The following is an 18,896-nucleotide window of genomic DNA, read 5'->3' as shown; positions in this document are numbered from 1 at the left end:
ATTAGTTAACCAAAGCTGAAGACAATCTAATAGTTAGGGTAGTCAGAGGAATATCCTGGTCAGAGCTGAACATTTCCATCAAAGCTTGAATACATGTCAGAGCACTGGAAAGGAGCCTATTGGTAAAAGGGACAGCAGGTGTGCAGTCCTGAGGCAAAGCACTTTGGATGTGCCCTAAGGACCAAGGACCTGGAAGGAGATTGTAGCATACATGTCAAAGAGAGGGTAACATGTGCCAAGATGAAAGACAGAAATCACATAACCCAGAGCGGATTACAGGAGTGAATCTGAATTTTTTCAGATGTGTGTAGGCCACCATGAGCATTTTAAAGGTAGGTTGAAGCTTAAATTGCCATTCTATAATATTTTCTAATCTATTTTTAGGAAACATTTTCTAATGGTGGCTTTAATACCAGCATCAGGAGGCAGAGCCAGGTGGATCTTTGATTCAAGGCCATCCTGCTTAAAGAGCTAGTTTCAGGACAGCCAGGGGTACACAAAGAGACTATGTATAGAAATAATTCCCCTGAAAGAAAGAAAGAAAGAAAGAAAGAAAGAAAGAAAGAAAGAAAGAAAGAAAGAAAGAAAGAGGAGTAAGGAAGGAAGGAAAAAGGAAAGAAGGAAGAAAAGAAGGAAGGAAAGAAGGAAGGAAGGAAGGAAGGAAGGAAGGAAGGAAGGAAGACAATGGTCTGAGATGGTAATAGACAATTTGTTTCTGATCTTGGATGATGGATATTTCTAAAAATAATTATAGAAAGTATCGGTTATCATCATGAAATTCAATGCAATGCATTCATTATATCCCCTTCCTGCTCTTTCCTGTTTCCCTTGCCTGAAGTGAACCAAGAGTCTTTATGAGCATGGTGTCCTAGGAACTTTTATAAATAACTTTGGGTATGATGTGGGGGCTGGGCTATCCCTGGCATACAGCAGGAGGAATGTAAGCCTCCTACTTCCATCTACTTGATCTTTCCCAAGACATGGCATATGTCCTTACAGAATCAAGTTATGTTATATTCTGAGTACAGATGGACTCATAGCATAATAGCATGCCTACCATACGACCCTTTAAAAGTGACTCCTTATTGTACCATAGATTTTGGCCTGGCTACCCCCAAAACATCTATCATTCTATGCCCTTGGAAATGAATGCACTAACTTAAAAATCAGACCAAACTCAAACTCATTGAGATTGAAAGGTAAGTTTGGTTGAATTTACAAAGTAGAATACCTTTCTCACCCCCTTCTCTCCTGTGCCCAGGTCAGATGATCTCAGCTAGAAGAGGTTAAGCCCTCACACTCCCACATGGTTCAACAGGAGCTAGAAAAGGGAAGCCTGAGGGTGTGGGGGTTTGCTGCCTAAGTTATTGGGTGACTCAGAAAGGAGATGGAGGAAGTTGACCAACTGGAGTGGTGAAACCAGTCCACCACCCCCAACCTGAGAAGGATGATAGACAGGAACAGTATAAAGGGCCCTGGTTGCTGCTCAGCTGAAGAGTCTGCTGGAAACCTCTGACTTCTCCCTTCTGTGAGTTTGGTGAGTAATAGCTGGTGGGACCTTAGTTAGGGCTATAGGCTTTCAACAGACCAGAACATGGCTAGGGGTATCTACTCACAGTTGAGGTAGATACTGCTCTGGGGCTAGATTCAGCTGGATTACTTATCCTTCAAGGAGGCATATAGGTGTGCAGAGGAAAATATGCTGTAGTATTTTCTGTGTGGAGAAAGCCATGAAAAACAAGAGTGGGGAAATATTATTAGAAGTACAAGACTTGGAATAACAAGCTCCAGTTCTCAGTAACTCTCCAGCTGCCACTCACTCCTCAACCCTGGCCCTGGGACTACAAGCTCACATTCAGAAGATCAAAGAAGAAAGAAGCTCTCAGGCTGAATAGGGTAACCTGCTAAATTTTTGGAGGAAAAAAAAAAAAAACAGAAACCCAGAAATACTATGTGAGCTGTCCAGAAATCCACAGTGTTTTTGTGGGAGCTGGGTCTGCAATGTGTTAGATAAGTTTAGTCTGAGGTTGCTGCAATACCAGCTCCTCTTCAGCACAGAATCCCAGATCCACTTCACTACAGACTCTAAGCTTTCTAGAGCTCTGAGGTCCTCTGTAAGACCCTTATTTTTCTAAGGTTTCCTTCATACTGTGACATAACATAATCCCAGAAACGATCTTTCCAGGACCCAGGGAAAGACTAGACAAAAGCAGACTTATTACCAACCAGCCTATTCTTGCAGAACCTCTTTGTAAAAAGACTCCTCCAGTGAACAAGGGGGCTCACTGGGTAGCATTTATTTGCCCTCACCATTTCCAACCTAAATCTTTTCTGCTTCTGGGATTCACAGCCTAAGGAAGTGGGAGAATGGCCTATTCAGGAGTAAGGATGCCAAGGACCAGGGTCATTATGTATATTCTGTATACTCAGCAGTTCTTCTGTTTCCCTTGCCTTCAGCCCACCCTCTGACCTTTCTGTTTTTCAGTTTGGTCTACAGAAGCTTTCAAGATGTCCCATCAACACACACTGCCAGTGACTGTTCCAGCTGTGATTCAGGAATCTCTCAAGACTGTGTGTTCTCCAGCTCATACCCATCAGGAACAAACAAAGCAACCGACTCCCCATCCTGCACAATGCCAGGTCTTCACTGAGACTCAAAAGAAGGGCATTCCTAAACATGAAAAGAAGGGGAAAAACCCTGTGGAGGATCTGCCTGAGCAAGAGTGTGAACAGCAGCAGCAGCAGCAGCCAGGACCACAAAAGCAGCAACTGCAGGTGAAAAAGCCACAGCAGGAGCTACAGGAACAGGAACTGCATCCAGAGAAGCAGCAGCTACCACAGGAGCCCCAGGGGCTCCTGTGCTTGGGACAGCAACAGCACCAAGAGCTACAAGAGCAAGAATGTCATCTCAGACAGCAGCAGCAGCAGCAAGACATGCTGGCACCCCAGGAGCTGCATCTGAGACAGCACCAGAAGGACAAGCTGCAGGATCCAGAACTGCATCTGGGTCAGCAGCAGAAAACTCCAGAGGAGCAAGAACTGATTCCAGGAGAAACGCATCAGAAATTGCACCTGAGACAAAGGCACCAGGAGCCACAGGAGCAGGAGCTGCAGCTGGGACAGAGGCACCAGGAGCTGCAGGAGCAGGAGCTGCAGCTGGGACAGAGGCACCAGGAGCCACAGGAGCAGGAGCTGCAGGTGGGACAGAGGCACCAGGAGCCACAGGAGCAGGAGCTGCAGGTGGGACAGAGGCACCAGGAGCCACAGGAGCAGGAGCTGCAGCTGGGACAGAGGCAGAAGCAACAGCAACCACAAGAACAGGAGCAGCAGTTGGCACAGCACCAGAAGCAGAAGCTGCATGAAACAGAACTGTACCTGGGGAAGCAGCAACATCAGGAGTCACATGATCCAGAACTACTACACCTGGGAAAGCAGCAGCATCAGGAGTCACATGACCCAGAACTGCACCTGGGAAAGCAGCAGCATCAGAAGTCACATGACCCAGAACTGCACCTGGGAAAGCAGCAGCATCAGGAGTCACATGACCCAGAACTGCACCTGGGAAAGCAGCAGCATCAGGAGTCACATGACCCAGAACTGCACCTAGGAAAGCAGCAGCACCAGGAGTCACATGACCCAGAACTGCACTTGGGAGAGAAGCAGCATCAGGGGCCACATGACCCTGAACTGCATCTGGGAAAGCAGCAGCACCAGGAGTCTCAGGAGCCAGAACTGCACTTGGGAGAGAAGCAGCATCAGGAGTCACATGACCCTGAACTGCACCTAGGAAAACAGCAGCATCAGGAGTCACATGTGCCAGAACTGCACCTGGGAGAGAAGCAGCATCAGGGACCACATGACCCAAAACTGCATCTGAGAAAGCAGCAGCATCAGGAGTCACATGACCCAGAACTGCACCTGGGAAAGCAGCAGCATCAGGAGTCACATGACCCAGAACTGCACCAGGGAAAGCAGCAGCATCAGAAGTCACATAAGCCAGAACTGCACCTGGGAAAGCAGCAGCATCAGGAGTCACATAAGCCAGAACTGCACCTCGGAGAGAAGCAGCATCAGGAGTCACATGACCCAGAACTGCACCTGGGAAAGCAGCAGCATCAGGAGTCACATGACCCAGAACTGCACCGGGGAAAGCAGCAGCATCAGGAGTCACATGACCCAGAACTGCACCTGGGAAAGCAGCAGCATCAGGAGTCACATAAGCCAGAACTGCACTTGGGAGAGAAGCAGCATCAGGAGTCACATGACCCAGAACTGCACCTGGGAAAGCATCAGGAGTCACATGAGCCAGATATAGCAGAGGATCAGAAAGAGAAGCAGAAAGTTTGTGAGCCAGAACTACACCTGGGAAAGCAGCAGCAACAGGTAGAGCATGAAGGCTGTCAGGGATCAAAAAGCCTGGGTCAGTCACTTAAGCAAGAGAAAGCTTCAGGGAATCAGCAGCTGGATGACTCACATCTAGTACAGGAAACGGAACTCTTGGACCAGCCACTGGATCAAGAACTAGCAAAGAAGGATGAGCAACTGGAAAGGAAGAAGCACAAACTGGAGAACCTAACACAGCAGAAGCAGATAGAGCAATTAGTACCAAGTACTGACCGAGTCCAAGAGACTAAGTTAGTCCAACCAGTAAAAGGAGAAGACTTGCTTGCTACAAAGAAGCAGCAGCAGAACCATGAAGTGCAGTGAAGCCAAAACTAAAGCAACCACCCCAGTGTCCCAGAGACTCTCCAACCATCTCACATAAGGGAAGAGAGCCATCTGTACTTCCTCAAGGTCCCTGGCTGGCCTACTCAGCCATGAATCTATTCTGGCCCTGACCATCTTCCTGTCTACGATGGGCTGGGTCCAGGATATTATGGCCCAGTATCTACCCCAAGAAGCTCAACCTTAGATATCACAGCCTCTTCCTGAGGCAAGGGGTGGGGGAAAGGAGGAAGCCTGCCAGTAGTTAGCAATTCTGATGTCACTCCTAGTGTTGTGGTAGAATCTGTGAATATGTGCAATGTCTAATAAATCCTGAAAATCCTGTGATCCTGTACTTACTTTAGCCTTTCGTTTTCTGTTTCTCATTATATTCAAAAGACTAAAAACAAAAAAAGTCACAAAAAGCAAGCTCAGTGCACACCAGTCATGACTAGAGGCTTTACTAACAATGGCTTATCAATACATTCATTCAATACCATTGTGCACTATTCAGATTCCAATCTTAGTCTGTAGGGCCTTGAAGAGATGATTTGGTCTTCCCGGTAGAGCACTGGGTTTGAGATAGCCTGAGACCCAACAGGACCATGGCCTGTGAGGGACATGGCCTATCTCCCCACGCCCCCAGATTCCAGACTCCTCCTTGCAGTCCACATCCTTCATTAACCTGGGCCATGCAGACACCTTTGAAGCTCAGTAGCTCCTCCCAGAGAGGTTTTGCAACACCATCTATAGCTACAGGTAGACGGCATGGCTACAGACCTCCGCCTCTAGATTTCCATATTCATGAGTTACCTAAAGGCAGGGGCAGGGGGAGGGAGGGCTTAATTAAATTAAGTTATTCCTTCCCAGTCTCTCCTCTTTTCCCCCTCCCTATTTAAGCCAGCTCCACTCTGGCTTGAATCGGGGCGGGGGTGGGGTGGGGGGTGGGGGGGAATCCAGATCCAACTACCACCCCATGAACAATAAACTTCCAGCCTTTGGAACCTTGGACCGTCTCATGTATGTGGGATTCACCAGTGGCGTGGAATGATCACCACAGCTCCACCGCCCCCGAGTTTGTTCCCACATTAGTCCACAGTGGAGCACATCTCTATGTTTCTCATCTCATGAGAGGAAGAGAACTAGAAATATGCCTGGAATGTTTGGAGGCTCCATTTATGGGTTCTGATAAATATCTCTAGACTCCTTCCTGGGCTTTCTTTTTTCTTTTCCATTTATTTATTTATTTATTTATTTATTTATTTATTTATTTATTCATTCATTCATTTTACATCCTGATCGGTGCTCTGTCCTGGTCTCCCCGCCCCCACAGGGTTTCTCCCTCATCTCTACCCTTCTTCTGAGAGGAGTGGGATTACTCCTGTGTATCCACTCACCCTGGCTCATCAAGTCTCTGCAAGGCTAGATGTATCCTCTACCTCTGAGGCCACACAAGGCACCCCAGGTGAGGGACAGATTCCATAGACAGGCAACAGTTTCAGGTACAGCCTCTGCTCTGGTTGTGGGGGATCCATATGGGTACTGATCTGTACATTTGCTATCTATGTGCCAGAGGCTTCTGTTCAGCTTGTGAATGCTCTGTGCTTGGTGGCTTAGTCTCTGAGCCCCCAAGGGTCAAGGTTATTTCACTCTGTTGGTCTTCCTTTGGTGTTCCAATCCCCTCCAGGGCCCTCAATCCTTCGCCCCAACTCTTCTGTAAAAGTCCCAGAGCTTCATCCAAAGTTTAGCTGTGGGTTTCTACATCTATTTCAGTCAGGTGCTGGTGGAGCCTCTCAGAGGACAGTTGTGGTAGGCTCCTGTCTGAAAGCATAACAGAGTATCATTAATAATGTCAGTCTTTCCTGGATTTTCAACTAAATATTGTCCTCATGATTTCTGAGATTCTTATGGCCTGCCCTGTGAAGACTTTAAGAAACCAATAAAACACTGGACAAAGTAGGAGGAGTCTGAAGTCTCTAGATGAGTCTCAGAAAAGAAGAGATTCTGTTATTAAAGCAAGATTGAACTAACAGTAACTGTGGAATGAAAACTGGGATAGAAAAAACTCAATCAGAAGCCACCTCAACTGTTGCCTTCCTGCTGTACCCTGCCTCCTAGTCACCTTTGTAGCCTTTAATACCAACATTCACATCAAAACTATGAACATTCTTCTTCCTGGGGTGTTTAATTCTCCTTCCTTGTCTTTAGCACCTCAAATTACTTGTCTTTGCCAATTACCCATATCCTCTTGGAGGGCTGTCTCAAATTATATAATACTGTTGTTACTACAGACATGAGGATAGACTCCGAGCTGGTCTTGCCTATTCTCTACCTCCAGGTACCTTTCACTTCTGATTACATGTCCTTTTCTTTTCTTTTCTTTTCTTTTCTTTTCTTTTCTTTTCTTTTCTTTTCTTTTTCTTTTCTTTTTCTTTTCTTTTCTTTTTTTCTTTCTTTTTTTGGATGATAAAGAGGCATGTTTTTAATTGATAATTCAATCTCTTCATACAATATTGCACAAATTAAAGATGTATCAACAATCCTATTTACTGTACAAACTCATCAAGATTCATATAAGACTACGAGTTGGAATATTTTGGTGGTAGGTAGTTTAGTAAATAGCACAAATATCAAACTCAGCTACATGAGACTCAGCCTTCTACAAATGAAATCACAGCTTCCTTAAGATGTCCAACCCAAGTCAGTCAAGACCACTTAAAGAAAAACTTGGGATCCAGGTGTGGTAGCACATGCCTCAGAACGCTGAAGCAGGAGGATTGTGGGTTCAAGGCTGGCCTGTAGTATACAACAAAACCATGGCTCAAAAACTAGTGATAAAAACAATTTAAAAATTAGCAATTTCATTTAGAAACCAGAAAGCATATGCATACTGACAACTGGAAAAACTTGCATGTTCTGCTCCACAGGTCCTGTGCTGAGAGTAATCTCACTGCTGCAGATTGTTTCTGTAAGAAACTATTGTTTCAACATTCTAAATAAACAAAATGGCAATTCACACGAAAGGGTTTACACAATTCCATTCAAAAGAAAACTAACGCAGTCTCTATAAATTAAACTCTAGTGTGAGTGCTGGCCAGGCGGGAAGCCGATGCCAGTCATACTCACTGAATGTTTCAGACAGCACTGCTGTAACTGTGAGGAAGGGAGAGCTGGGCAGAAGCTCTGAGAACTCCTCTTGGTAATTAAGGGCTGACTGAGCTAGCTGGCTGCTTACTGTAAGTGCTTCTAACTGAAAGGTCTAAGCAAACCATCATGAAGCACACCGGAGAGGACAGACTGAAATCAGGCCTGGTAGTTCTCACCTTCTGATACTGGAACTCAGAATTCAGGAGCTGTGTTGAAGGGCTAGCAAACAAGTCATATGATAATCACATTTTTGGTAAAAATGTAATGGCCATGCCAAAGGTGAGGGAAATGAGGTCCCACTACACTGTTACCCACAGTCCTCCTGCATGAGATTGGGGGTTGACAAAAGATGAGAAAGGACCAGGAGACACTCTCAAGCCTTTCTGTCATCTAGCCACACACCTGTTATCCCATTCCTCAATTCCCAGAAAAGTAATGGCCACGAAGCTGGTTCTAGCACAAAGCAGGCTACAGCATAAGGGCAGGGTAGGAGTTTTCTGTACAGAACAGAATGACTCAAGGAAACCAATGGCTTCTCAGTTTCTGTGTCTTACAGAGAGTACAAATACCATGTTTTCAGAACTCTTAACATGTTGGCTTGATTTCCAAATGTGTCACGTTATTTTCACCCATGAGGAAGCCACACACAATAACCTCTGAGCACGTGACATCACATGATTTCTTCAGTAAGCTCCATGGTAGACAGACCCAGTTCTCCTGAACCTTGCAGTCCTGAGGTTTCAAACGTTAAAGCTTTCACCACAACCACAGGTTCCCTTGACGCTGAGGTTACTGAACACGAACTCACTGAACAGTCTGTCTTCCACATAGTCCATCTCTGCTCCTAACAGGGTTAGCTGTGCTTTCTTCTTGGTGAACACTCGGACTCATCTTAAATAACTTCTTCATCAGACTCTCCTTTTGTCTTTGTATACTCCAGACTGTAAGAGAAGCTGTTACAGCCCCTGGTTCGAACACCAACTTTCAGACCCACGTGCTCAGGCTTGTCTTTAAGGAGTGGGGGGTGGGGGTGGGATAGGGGGTTTTCGGGGGGGGGGGGATGGAGGAAGTGGATAACATCTAAAATGTAAATAAAACATCCAATAAAAAAGTTTTATCCTGTTCACAGCAGAGGGGTGTTAGGAGCCGCGGTGAGCATGACAACATTCACCATTACAAGATGGCACGGGCATCCGGTGCTCCCACAAGTAAACAACTAAACTGCGCAGGTGCAAGAGGCGAAAGCGCGCCAAGCCACTGCCCATCCCCGGGGCGTAATATGGGGTGATAAGTGAACAGCCAATCAGAAGTGAACACGCTACTCTAGGGTGCATATAAGCAGTGCCTTTTCTGGGCTTGGTGTCTTCCGCTTCTGCTGATACAAGAATAAAGCCTTGTTGTAGTAACTACCTGAACACTGCCTCACGTGTCTCTTTCGAGGGCAAAGGGGACTCGGAAGGGGTGCGGAATAGAGGGGGACAAGGTGAGCACCACTGCTTTGGCTGCAGTTTCCTCTTGCTCAAGGCCCGCACAGTGGCATGGACCAATAATGCCAATACATCTACGTCACTGCAGCCTCCGGCTGGAGCATGGGACCTTGGCTTCTCTCCATGGACATGGTGGGCACTTTTGATAACATGTTCTTAAAATTTCCACTGAACCAGGTCAGTGCTTGGGTTAGCCCTCATCAGTGATTCATATCAGTTAGATCATGAAACATCAGGCACAAGCCCTGCTTGCCATTAGCTTCAGTAAGGCAATCAGAAATACCCATAGTATGGACATGGACTTTTGATGTATTGGCCCTTATTGTTGGAATGGATTATAAGTTTGAACCAGGAATGTATTCCACAAGGCTTGTGTTTTGACTATGTTTCCTAACTGGTGGTTCTATTTTAGGAGGCTTTGCAACCTTTAGGAGATTTGGGCATAATTGGTAGAAGAAAGTTATTAAGAATGGACACTGAAATATTATAGCCTTCCCCCAAACTTTCTGTTGCCTGGATCACCACCATATGGACAAGTCCCTTTATATCTTTCCCTGATCTTTTCCAAAAGACTCAGCTGATTTATCATGCCTAAGGCACTATATAATAAACTGAAACCAAATGAAACCACTAGGGTAGGAGGTGCATTATAAGAATTACAAAACACAAAATTCCCAACAGATGTGCAAAAACAACAAAGGAACAGAAAAATCACTAAGCACCATTTCCCTGTAACTCACCCACAAACTGACAACCTTTCAACTAAGGATAGCAAAAACAACAAGATAATTGAACTGCCAGAAAATATTTCAGAGTATAGATCAGTGTCAATGTCAATGTCAATATCAAGAACTCAATAAGCAGATGAGTGAAGTAAGAAAATCAAATTAGGGTCTAGATAAGTAAGTTAGAATAGTTCCGGACCTAGATAGGAAGTTACTAAATGAAATAATCAATAAATTGGAGGAAAAATTTAAAAACATGATGAGGAATTTCATCTAGAAAATTGAGATATTGCCTAGACAAAGTAATTGGCCCTTAATAATTCGGCCGCACTAAGGTCTGTCAGATGACCCTGGGCCAGAAGGCGGAAGAACAGATGCTCCAACGTCTTGTAGTAGAGGGACTGTCCAGGTGTTGAGAGGTCTCTATAAATTGGCTAAGGTTTAGAAGCTATGCTTTGTGCTTCCCACAATTATAGTTAACTCAGTCATTCTGGATTTCTGATGGGGTGGAAAACTTATAGTCTCATAGCCAATCCTGGCTATTTACCTTGAGAGAAAAGATTTGAGTGGATGGTCGTCAGCTGACATTCATCCTAAAGCCAGGTTCAGAACTAAATGTTTTAGTTAGGATAGATGACAGAGGTTCTGGTTAGTCAACAAAATGATGGACTGGGTATTAGGACTATCTTGTACCTCACTGGTACAAATAGGCATAATTATGCTCTAAATGTATTTTGAGAGAAAAGTTTTATTTTAACAGGAAGGGTGATATGTAGGAGGAGCTAAGGTGGGATGAGTACTGAGAGGAAGAGGAGGAGTAAAGAGAGGAGGAGAAGAAGGAGAGGAGAAGCTAGGTGATCAGAGAGAGAAAGAGGGGGGAGACAGGGAGGCAGATGTTCATGTATCTCCACCAGTCAAAGATAGCTGATATATCTAGGTTGGGTAGTGCGTTACACCTCTGATTGAGCATTACCAAACTTATAAAGCCTTTGATTAACATTTTTAAAACAGTGTATAAATGCAAAAAGGAAAAGGGGGCATGGGATAGGGGTTTTCTAAGGGGGGGAATGGGGAAGGGGATGGCATCTGAAGTGTAAATAAAATATCCAATAAAAAATGGAAAAAAATTTTAAAAAAGAAAATTGAGATGTTTAAAAAGAATTAGAGAGCATAGAAAAGAAAAGAGTCAAGAAAATAAAAATTAAAATGAAAGGTATCATTGACAAATAAGACTGCAGAGTACTAACTTTCAAGGATGAAAAGCAAGGTCAGGACAATAATTCATAAAGATACACATGAATAAAAGAAGTTTATGAATGTGACAATGAATTCCAAGAATTCTGGAATATTTTAAAAGGATAAACTTAAGAATCCACAGGGTAGAAGAAAGAGATAATATGAAGCCTCAAGGCTCAGACAATTTATTCACTGAGATTCTAGACCCAAATTTGTCAAAACTAGAAAAAGAGATATTTATTCAAATGGAAGATGCATTTAGAACCCCAAATAAAAATTATTAGATACCATAGTAAGCCATCAAATTCTTAATACTAACAGAGGAGGAAGAAAAGAAATATCAATAATCTAGTCAGCCAGAATAACAGTCAACCAAAGCAGAAGAAATAGCAAATCCCTATTAACAATAATTATTAACAATAATCATAAACACAAAGTGCTTTACTTTACCAATTAAAAAGACTCAGACTAACATAAATTAAACAGTAAGATCTAACTATTGTCTCCAGAAAACCCACATAAATAGAAAGATGGCAGAGCAATTCTCATGTCTAATAAAGTATATTTCAACCCAAATTTTATCAGAAAAATAAATATGAGCATTACATATTAATAAACTGAACAATTTATCAAAATGAAAATATACCTATTATATTTATACAGCAAATCTTGAGGCTTTCAAATAAATAATTCCATAAGATAAAATCTAAAGCACATAAGAAGAAATTTGTAAGTCCTTACATAATTATAATGAGAAACTTAAATATCCTTGATCATGTTTAGGTGATCTTCCAAATTAAAAATCAACAGGGAGATAATATCTAAAATATATAAAGAATTTAGATTAACCTCCAAAATAATAATCTAATTTTAAAAAATGGAGTATAGAGCTAAACATTGAATTCACAACAGAAGAATCTTGAATGGTTGAGAGGTACTTAAAGAAAGGTTCAGAAAGTGGGCCAAGAGGCTGGGCCCATGCCCCTACAAGCTAAGCAGGGGCACTCTTGGTCCACTGCCTGGAGTCTCAGCCTCTTGTCACCAGGCTGCCCTCCTGCCATGACCATTCTTGCCTCTTCCTCTCTCCAGGAAAATGAAGCAAATGGATACTATCTTCATCTGTGAAAATATTTTTCCTCCATTTTTGTTCCATTTGGGGGCTTCTTTTATTGGTTTCTATATTTGATTGGTTTTGCAAGAGAGTAATGGCTGCCTAGGGTGCAGAGGATCCCCTTTATGCTGAGGCGTTCCTCTCTCTCATTCCATGTATCTCATCTTTTTCCTTTCCAAAATCTGGATTCTTCATATTCAGCTAACCTTAGAAAATAGCAACAATGTAACCTCTGCCAAAAAATATTTTTTTAAAAACTATACATACATACATATATATATATATATATATATATATATATATATATATACACACACACACACACACACACACACACATGCACACGCACACGCACAAGCACAAGCACACACACCAGCTTCTAAGCCCACCCTTTGAGGGAAGAAGTTCACTATCTCCCTACTGTCCTGGGCCCTATTCTTGTTTTTAAATACATTTTTTTAAAGGAAAGAAATGAGGATGCTTCAATCCCACTTGGAAGAAAGAAGAAAATAATTATGGGAGGCAGAGGGAGGGAGGGATCTGTGTAAGAGAGGGAAAGGGGAGGGGAAAAGGAGAACAGGATTAGACGTATTGGTGGGGAGAGACAGGAGAGAAGCTCAGAGGACCAGGAGAATGAATGAAAATAAGCAGCCTCAGGTGTGAGAGGTGGGGGGAACTTCTAGAAAGTATCAGCCACCTGGGAGGTGAGAGACTCTAAGGACTCTAAGGACCTTAACCAAAATGTCCAACACTGGGGAGAGAAAACTCAGAGAATCCACCTCCAGTACATAGTTGGGGCCTCAAGTGAAAGGACAGGGTTACTAACCCACAGTCATAATTTCCTGGGATTGTTCTTATCTAAAAGAACTACAGGGGCAAACATGGAAATTAGACTGAAGGAAAGGTGGTCCAATGGCTGGCCCAACTTGAGATCCATCTCATAGGGGGCAGGGAGCACCAAGGCTTGACACTATTACTGATATGATAATGTGCTTACAGATGGAAGCTGTCCTCTGAAAGTTCCTACTAGCAGCTGATTGAGACAGAAGCAGATACTTACACCCAAATGAAGTGGGGGAACCCTATGGCTAAATTAGGGGAAGGACTGAAGAAGTTGAAGGGGAGAGCAACTCCATAGGAAGACCAGCAGTCTTAGCTAACCTGAACCCCAGGGACCTTCCAGAGACTAAGCCACCAACCAGGAGCATACATAGGCCTGTCCTATCCCGCTGGCACAAATAGAGCAGAGAAGATGTGCTTAATCCTTGAGAGACTTGAGGACCCAGGAAAGGGGGAGGTCTGGTGGAGGAAGCACCCTCTCAGAGGCAAGGGGGAAGAGAAATGGTATAAGGAACTTTGGGGAAGGCAACCAAATAAAATAAAATAAACAAAGAAGTTTCATAGAAAAGCAATGCTATGGATCAATTGGATTAAACAGAAATATAAAGAATAATTCAACCTATAGACTAGTAAAGTAAAATATTCTTCTGATCAGCACATGTAATATTTCTCTAAAATTAATTGTAGTTTATGCTGCAAAATCACCTTTAAAAGTTAGAAATGAGTCTGAGCTAAGACCTCTGAATATGTTTTTGTAGCTTGGTGTTCTCAAGGGATTCCCAACAGTATGTGTGTGTGTGTGTGGGGGGGGGGGGTGTCTCTAACTCTTTTGCCTGTACTTGAGACCCTTTTCCTTCTACTGGGCTGCCTTGTCCAGTCTTGATATGAAGGCTTGTGCCTAGTCTTTTTGTATCTTGTTAGGCCATGTTTGGTGGGTATTCCTGGGAAACCCATTCTTTATTTTGAAGGGAAATGAAGGAGAAGATCTGGTTACAGGTAAGGTTAGAGGGGTGACTTGGAGGAGTGGATAGAAGGGAAACTATAGGATGTAATGCATGAGGGAAGACTAAAAGAAAAAAATACAAAAATGTTAAGTTTTTCCTTGTCCTTTATACCATACTAAATTAAAACTAGAATCAATAGCCAAAGAAGCCTCAGAAACAACACAAATATTTGGAGACTGGACAATATACTTTTGAATAAAGTACGGGTCGCTGAGGAAGTAAAGATTACAAAAAAATTTCTACAATGAATGTAAATAATAGAATAATCTAGCAGATCTCTGGGATATGGGCAAAACATTTCTAAGTGGAAATCATAGAGATATTAAATATCTAACAATGAACCTCAAGATTAAAAAAAAAAAAAAAAAACCCAGGATGTCAAACCCAAACCCAAATGTAGTACAAGAAAAATAATATAAAGCAGAAATTAATGAAACAGAGACTAAAAGAACAATATATAAAAGTCAATCAATATTGTTATTTGAAAAGATTGATAAGATTGAAAACCTATATGCAAGTAATATTATATGGACAAAATAGGTTACACTTAAAATTATACCTGTATATACACATATGCACAAAATGACAATTGATGAAAGAACAGCTCATTAAATTTAAGGAAATCAGAGAAGGGTTTATAGTAGGATTTGGAAGGAGGAAAGGTAAGGAAGAAATATTGTAGTTATAATCTCCAAAATAATAAAAAATAAGATGTACAAACTCTGTAGTCTAACTAGGAAGAAGAAACATAAAAATTACTCAACTTAATACAAGGAGTTGTTACATCAAAATTCAATGAAAACCAGAATAAACAGATACTACTTTGAAAACTTAGATTCTCCCAAATGAGAAGAAGTGAGAAATTTAGGTACACCCATAACAAGCAATGAATTGAAGTAATAATTAAAAGTTACCTCACACACAAAGGAAAGCCTAGTACCAGACAGACTCACTGCTGTCATTTGGTTTTTGATCTTGGCTATTTTGACTGGGGTAAAATAAAAACCTAAATGCAGTTTTAATTTCCATTCTTCTAATGGCTAAGATGTTGAGCATTTACACAAATCTTTCTTGATCACTATATTTAATTTTGAGAATTGGTTATTTAGATCCATGCCCCATTGTTTAATTGTGTTTTATTTCCTGATTTTTTGTTCTGTTTGGTTTTTTTTGTTTTATTTTGTTTCGTTTTTAGTTCTGTGTATATTTTACATACTAATACTCTGTCAGATGTATAGCTTGTAAAGATTTTTTTTTTATTTTGCAGGCTACCTCGTCATTCAATTGATAGTGTTAAATGTTGTACATAAGCCTTTTGGTTTTCTAGGATCACATTAGTCAACTGTTGGTTTTAATGCCTTTGTCACCAGAGTACTTTCTTGTGCCTTTAAATACAGGAATATTCCTTATTTTCTCCCTTATCAGATTCAGATTATTAGGCCATATGTCAAAGCTCAGTCCTTTATCTACTTGGAGTTGAGTGTTTCATGTCCAGTGAGAGATGAGGATACAGTTTTATCTTTCTACATGTAGCTAATTTGACCAGAATCATTTTTAAAGATGCTCCAACATCTTTAAATCTGCATATGTTTTTTTTTTTGTTTTTTTTTTTGTTTTTTTTTTTGTTTTTTTTTTTTTTTTTGGTTTGTTTGTTCGGTTTTTCGAGACAGGGTTTTTCTCTGTGTAAGCCTGGTTGTCCTGGAACTCAGGCTGGCCTCGAACTCAGAAATCCACCTGCCTCTGCCTCTCAAATGCTGGGATTAAAGGCGTGTGCCACCACTGCCTGGCAAATCCGTATATCTTAACATGCACAAAAACAAATCTAATGGATCAAAGACCATAATTTAAAGTCTGAAAGCTTCTCCTGGTCTGAGGGCCTGCAACTTCCCTAGCTTGGATCCTTAGATGCCACACACAGTGTTGAGACACAGGAGCTTCTAGCTGGTTCATCCAAGTTGATCCAGAGATGAACTGAATCCCATAGTGCCCGATCTCAGGCTAATGACATGGAGGAGTCATTGAGGTCTACCTTGGCATCAGGCAGAAGATACTAAGGACAGAAAATTCTCTGTAGTTAATTTACTTGTTTATGGTAGACAAGGTAAATCTGTGATTTTCTTGGGCGTTGGTCCTTAGTTCTGAAACACCCACATAATGACAACTGACTTATAGCAAAACTGGAACTAGGGTGCCACCTACAGCTAAAATACTGGTAAAGAGAGAACAACCAATGTGTATATTCTGACCTTTTCTTAGATGTAATGTTCATTTGATATACGGTGTAATTGAATTCTGTTGCATACTGCTGATTTTCCTTACTGATGATGTATATGTTGGTGACAGTGTGCTGTTGAAGTCTTTTATGAGTGCTGCATTTCAGCTAATCTCTCTCATTGGGCCTAGGAATTACCACGTTTTGTAGTTAGGTACTTTGTATGAGATATGTATTTGGAATTCCTCTTTCTTCTTCCTGAATTGACCATTCTTACAGAATGCCCTTGTCTCTTTTCCTGATTTTGATTGAAAGTCTTTTTTTTTTTTTAACCTAAACATTGATGTTCCTACTTGACTAGGGTTCCATTTGCTTGAAATATCTTATTCAAATCCCTTAAGTATCAGTCCATGTGTGCCTGGATAGAATTGAGCTTCTATTGTGAGGCTTATGGTTTAATCTAATTTTTTGTACAAATTCACTCGCTCTATTCTTTAAATTGGCACTTTTAATCCATGTGTGATTAGGGTGCTCACTGATAGCTGAGGTCTTTTTTTTTTTTTTTTCTTTTGGAGGTGTAAGTGAATTTTTATTGGGAAGGAAGTTGTCAACGTAAACAGCAGCAAATGAAGAATGCATAAGGAAACTCCTGTTGTCACAGACAGATGCAACCTCCAGAATATGTGACAAGGAGACATTTCAATCTGTGACCCCAAGCCAGGATGCATTAAGCACTTTCCCATTCAATCTAACACTTCTGGATCCTACTAAAAAGGAATTTGTAATAAGAGCATGGAAAAGTTGCTTCTGAAAGGAAACCCCCAAGAAGGTTCAGAGAAGGAATGTAGATATCAAGAAGTTATTATAATAATTACTTTAAATTTTAATGCACTACATTTCCATATCTTCACAGTAATACAAAACACAGCCACTTGCAGAACTGGTTCAGATTACTTAAATACCAAATGTGCTGTCAGTCCTCTACACAAGTGTCTGGAAGGTACTCGTGTTTATATGAAATGAAGCTATTGATACTTTTCTACAGTAGTAACTGCACACCAGGAAGGTGGAGACAACACAAACCAAGGGATGGAGTTTCCCCAAAGCTGCAGTGTGAAAAGACTATAAACAGTTGATCCCATACACATGAATGTGCTTCCTTGCTAGAGGAAATCTAAGTGGATTAAGGAATGGAGATTTAAAAAAGATTTTCTTGAGGGGAAGGAGATTGGTGCCCTGGATGCCTTTAGTTCTCAGACTCTCCACTGCATCACATTCTTCTCCAGTACTGTCTGATGTCCATAATGATAAGTTGTCTCTAAGCAACTGCATGATGCGGGTGCTGTCTTTATAGGAGGCTTCCTTCGTTCAGTGTATCAAGCTCTGTGATGACCTTGTCAAAAGCCGTATAATCCAGTATGCAGGTAAACTCTGGATTATTAAGGATCTCATAGTAAAATACAGAAAAGTTAAGAGCCAGCCCCAGGTGGATTGGATGTGTAGGTTGCATGTCTTTCTTGCTTATATCATAGGCCTCTTGGTAGGCTCCTTGGGAATTTTCTATCATTTGTTTTCGGTCATCACCCCAAGCTACTTCAGCAAAATACCAAAAATAATCTTCTCTCATTTTCAGATAGAAAGACCTTACTCTCTGGATTAGTTGCATTGGCTATTACTTATCTAACAATTCCAGGTCTGTGGTGTAGATGGACCTCAGCTCAGACTCCACTTTCTCCTGATAGTCCTTGATCAGTTGCAACTACTTGTTGGGAGTGTCCATCTTCTGCTCAATGCTTGAGATGATCCTCCAGGCAGACCTGTGGCCCCAGACAATATTTTTGTAGGCCACCAACAGCAGGTTATGCTCCTCGTTGGACAGCTCAGCGCCCTGCTCCATCACGGCTTTCATGCAGGTAGTCATGTCATCGTAGCACTCTACCTGCTTGGCCTTCTGGATCAGCATGGTCTTCTCCATGGCAAGTGAGGGCAAGTGCTGAGCCAGATCCGGAGTCTTCCTTGTAGTCTCCGTGGCTGCGACGCAAGTCCCCGATAGGTGAAGTCTTTTTAGAGGCATTCTGTAGTTTGGCTTTGTCATTTGTTGTCATTCTTTTCTTTCCTCTCTTGCAGTTTCATGTGTGGGTACATAACTCACTTTGCTTTTAATTCTTGCTAGTGTTTTCAGTTTGTCAATCACAGATTTTTGTTTCATGTGACGTTCATATGATGCATAAGGAGACATCTTTTGATTATGACAAGCTATTTTGAATGATAACAGCATACAATAGGAAATAAAACTTAAAAATCAGATAGAGCAGTAAAGAGAGGGAGAACATGTGCTGATGAGACACTGTCCTTAAGCACCATTGGCCAAGTATGCTCAGTATCTGATGACCTGGTTATGTCTTTGAATCTTATCACATTAATTTACCC

The 18,896-nt window shown here is 41.9% G+C and overlaps 1 protein-coding gene and 1 pseudogene across 1 annotated transcript; one reads left to right on the top strand and one right to left on the bottom strand.

Moving 5' to 3' along the window:
* The first annotated feature begins 1,457 nt into the window (after positions 1 to 1,457).
* On the top strand, positions 1,458 to 5,050 carry Ivl (involucrin). The gene is made up of 2 exons (XM_076932834.1): positions 1,458 to 1,537; positions 2,486 to 5,050. Exon 2 carries the CDS (start codon positions 2,509 to 2,511, stop codon positions 4,705 to 4,707), a length of 2,199 nt encoding a protein of 732 aa, XP_076788949.1. The 5' UTR covers positions 1,458 to 1,537; positions 2,486 to 2,508; the 3' UTR covers positions 4,708 to 5,050.
* Positions 5,051 to 17,588: 12,538 nt separating this feature from the next.
* On the bottom strand, positions 17,589 to 18,441 carry LOC117707362 (14-3-3 protein theta pseudogene; annotated as a pseudogene).
* Positions 18,442 to 18,896: the final 455 nt, after the last annotated feature.

The sequence above is a fragment of the Arvicanthis niloticus genome, chromosome 4 (assembly GCF_011762505.2).
Source record: "Arvicanthis niloticus isolate mArvNil1 chromosome 4, mArvNil1.pat.X, whole genome shotgun sequence".
Classification (NCBI taxonomy): Eukaryota; Metazoa; Chordata; class Mammalia; order Rodentia; family Muridae; genus Arvicanthis; species Arvicanthis niloticus.
Note: the sequence above shows the minus strand (reverse complement) of the source record. Positions and strands in the feature narration are given on the sequence as shown.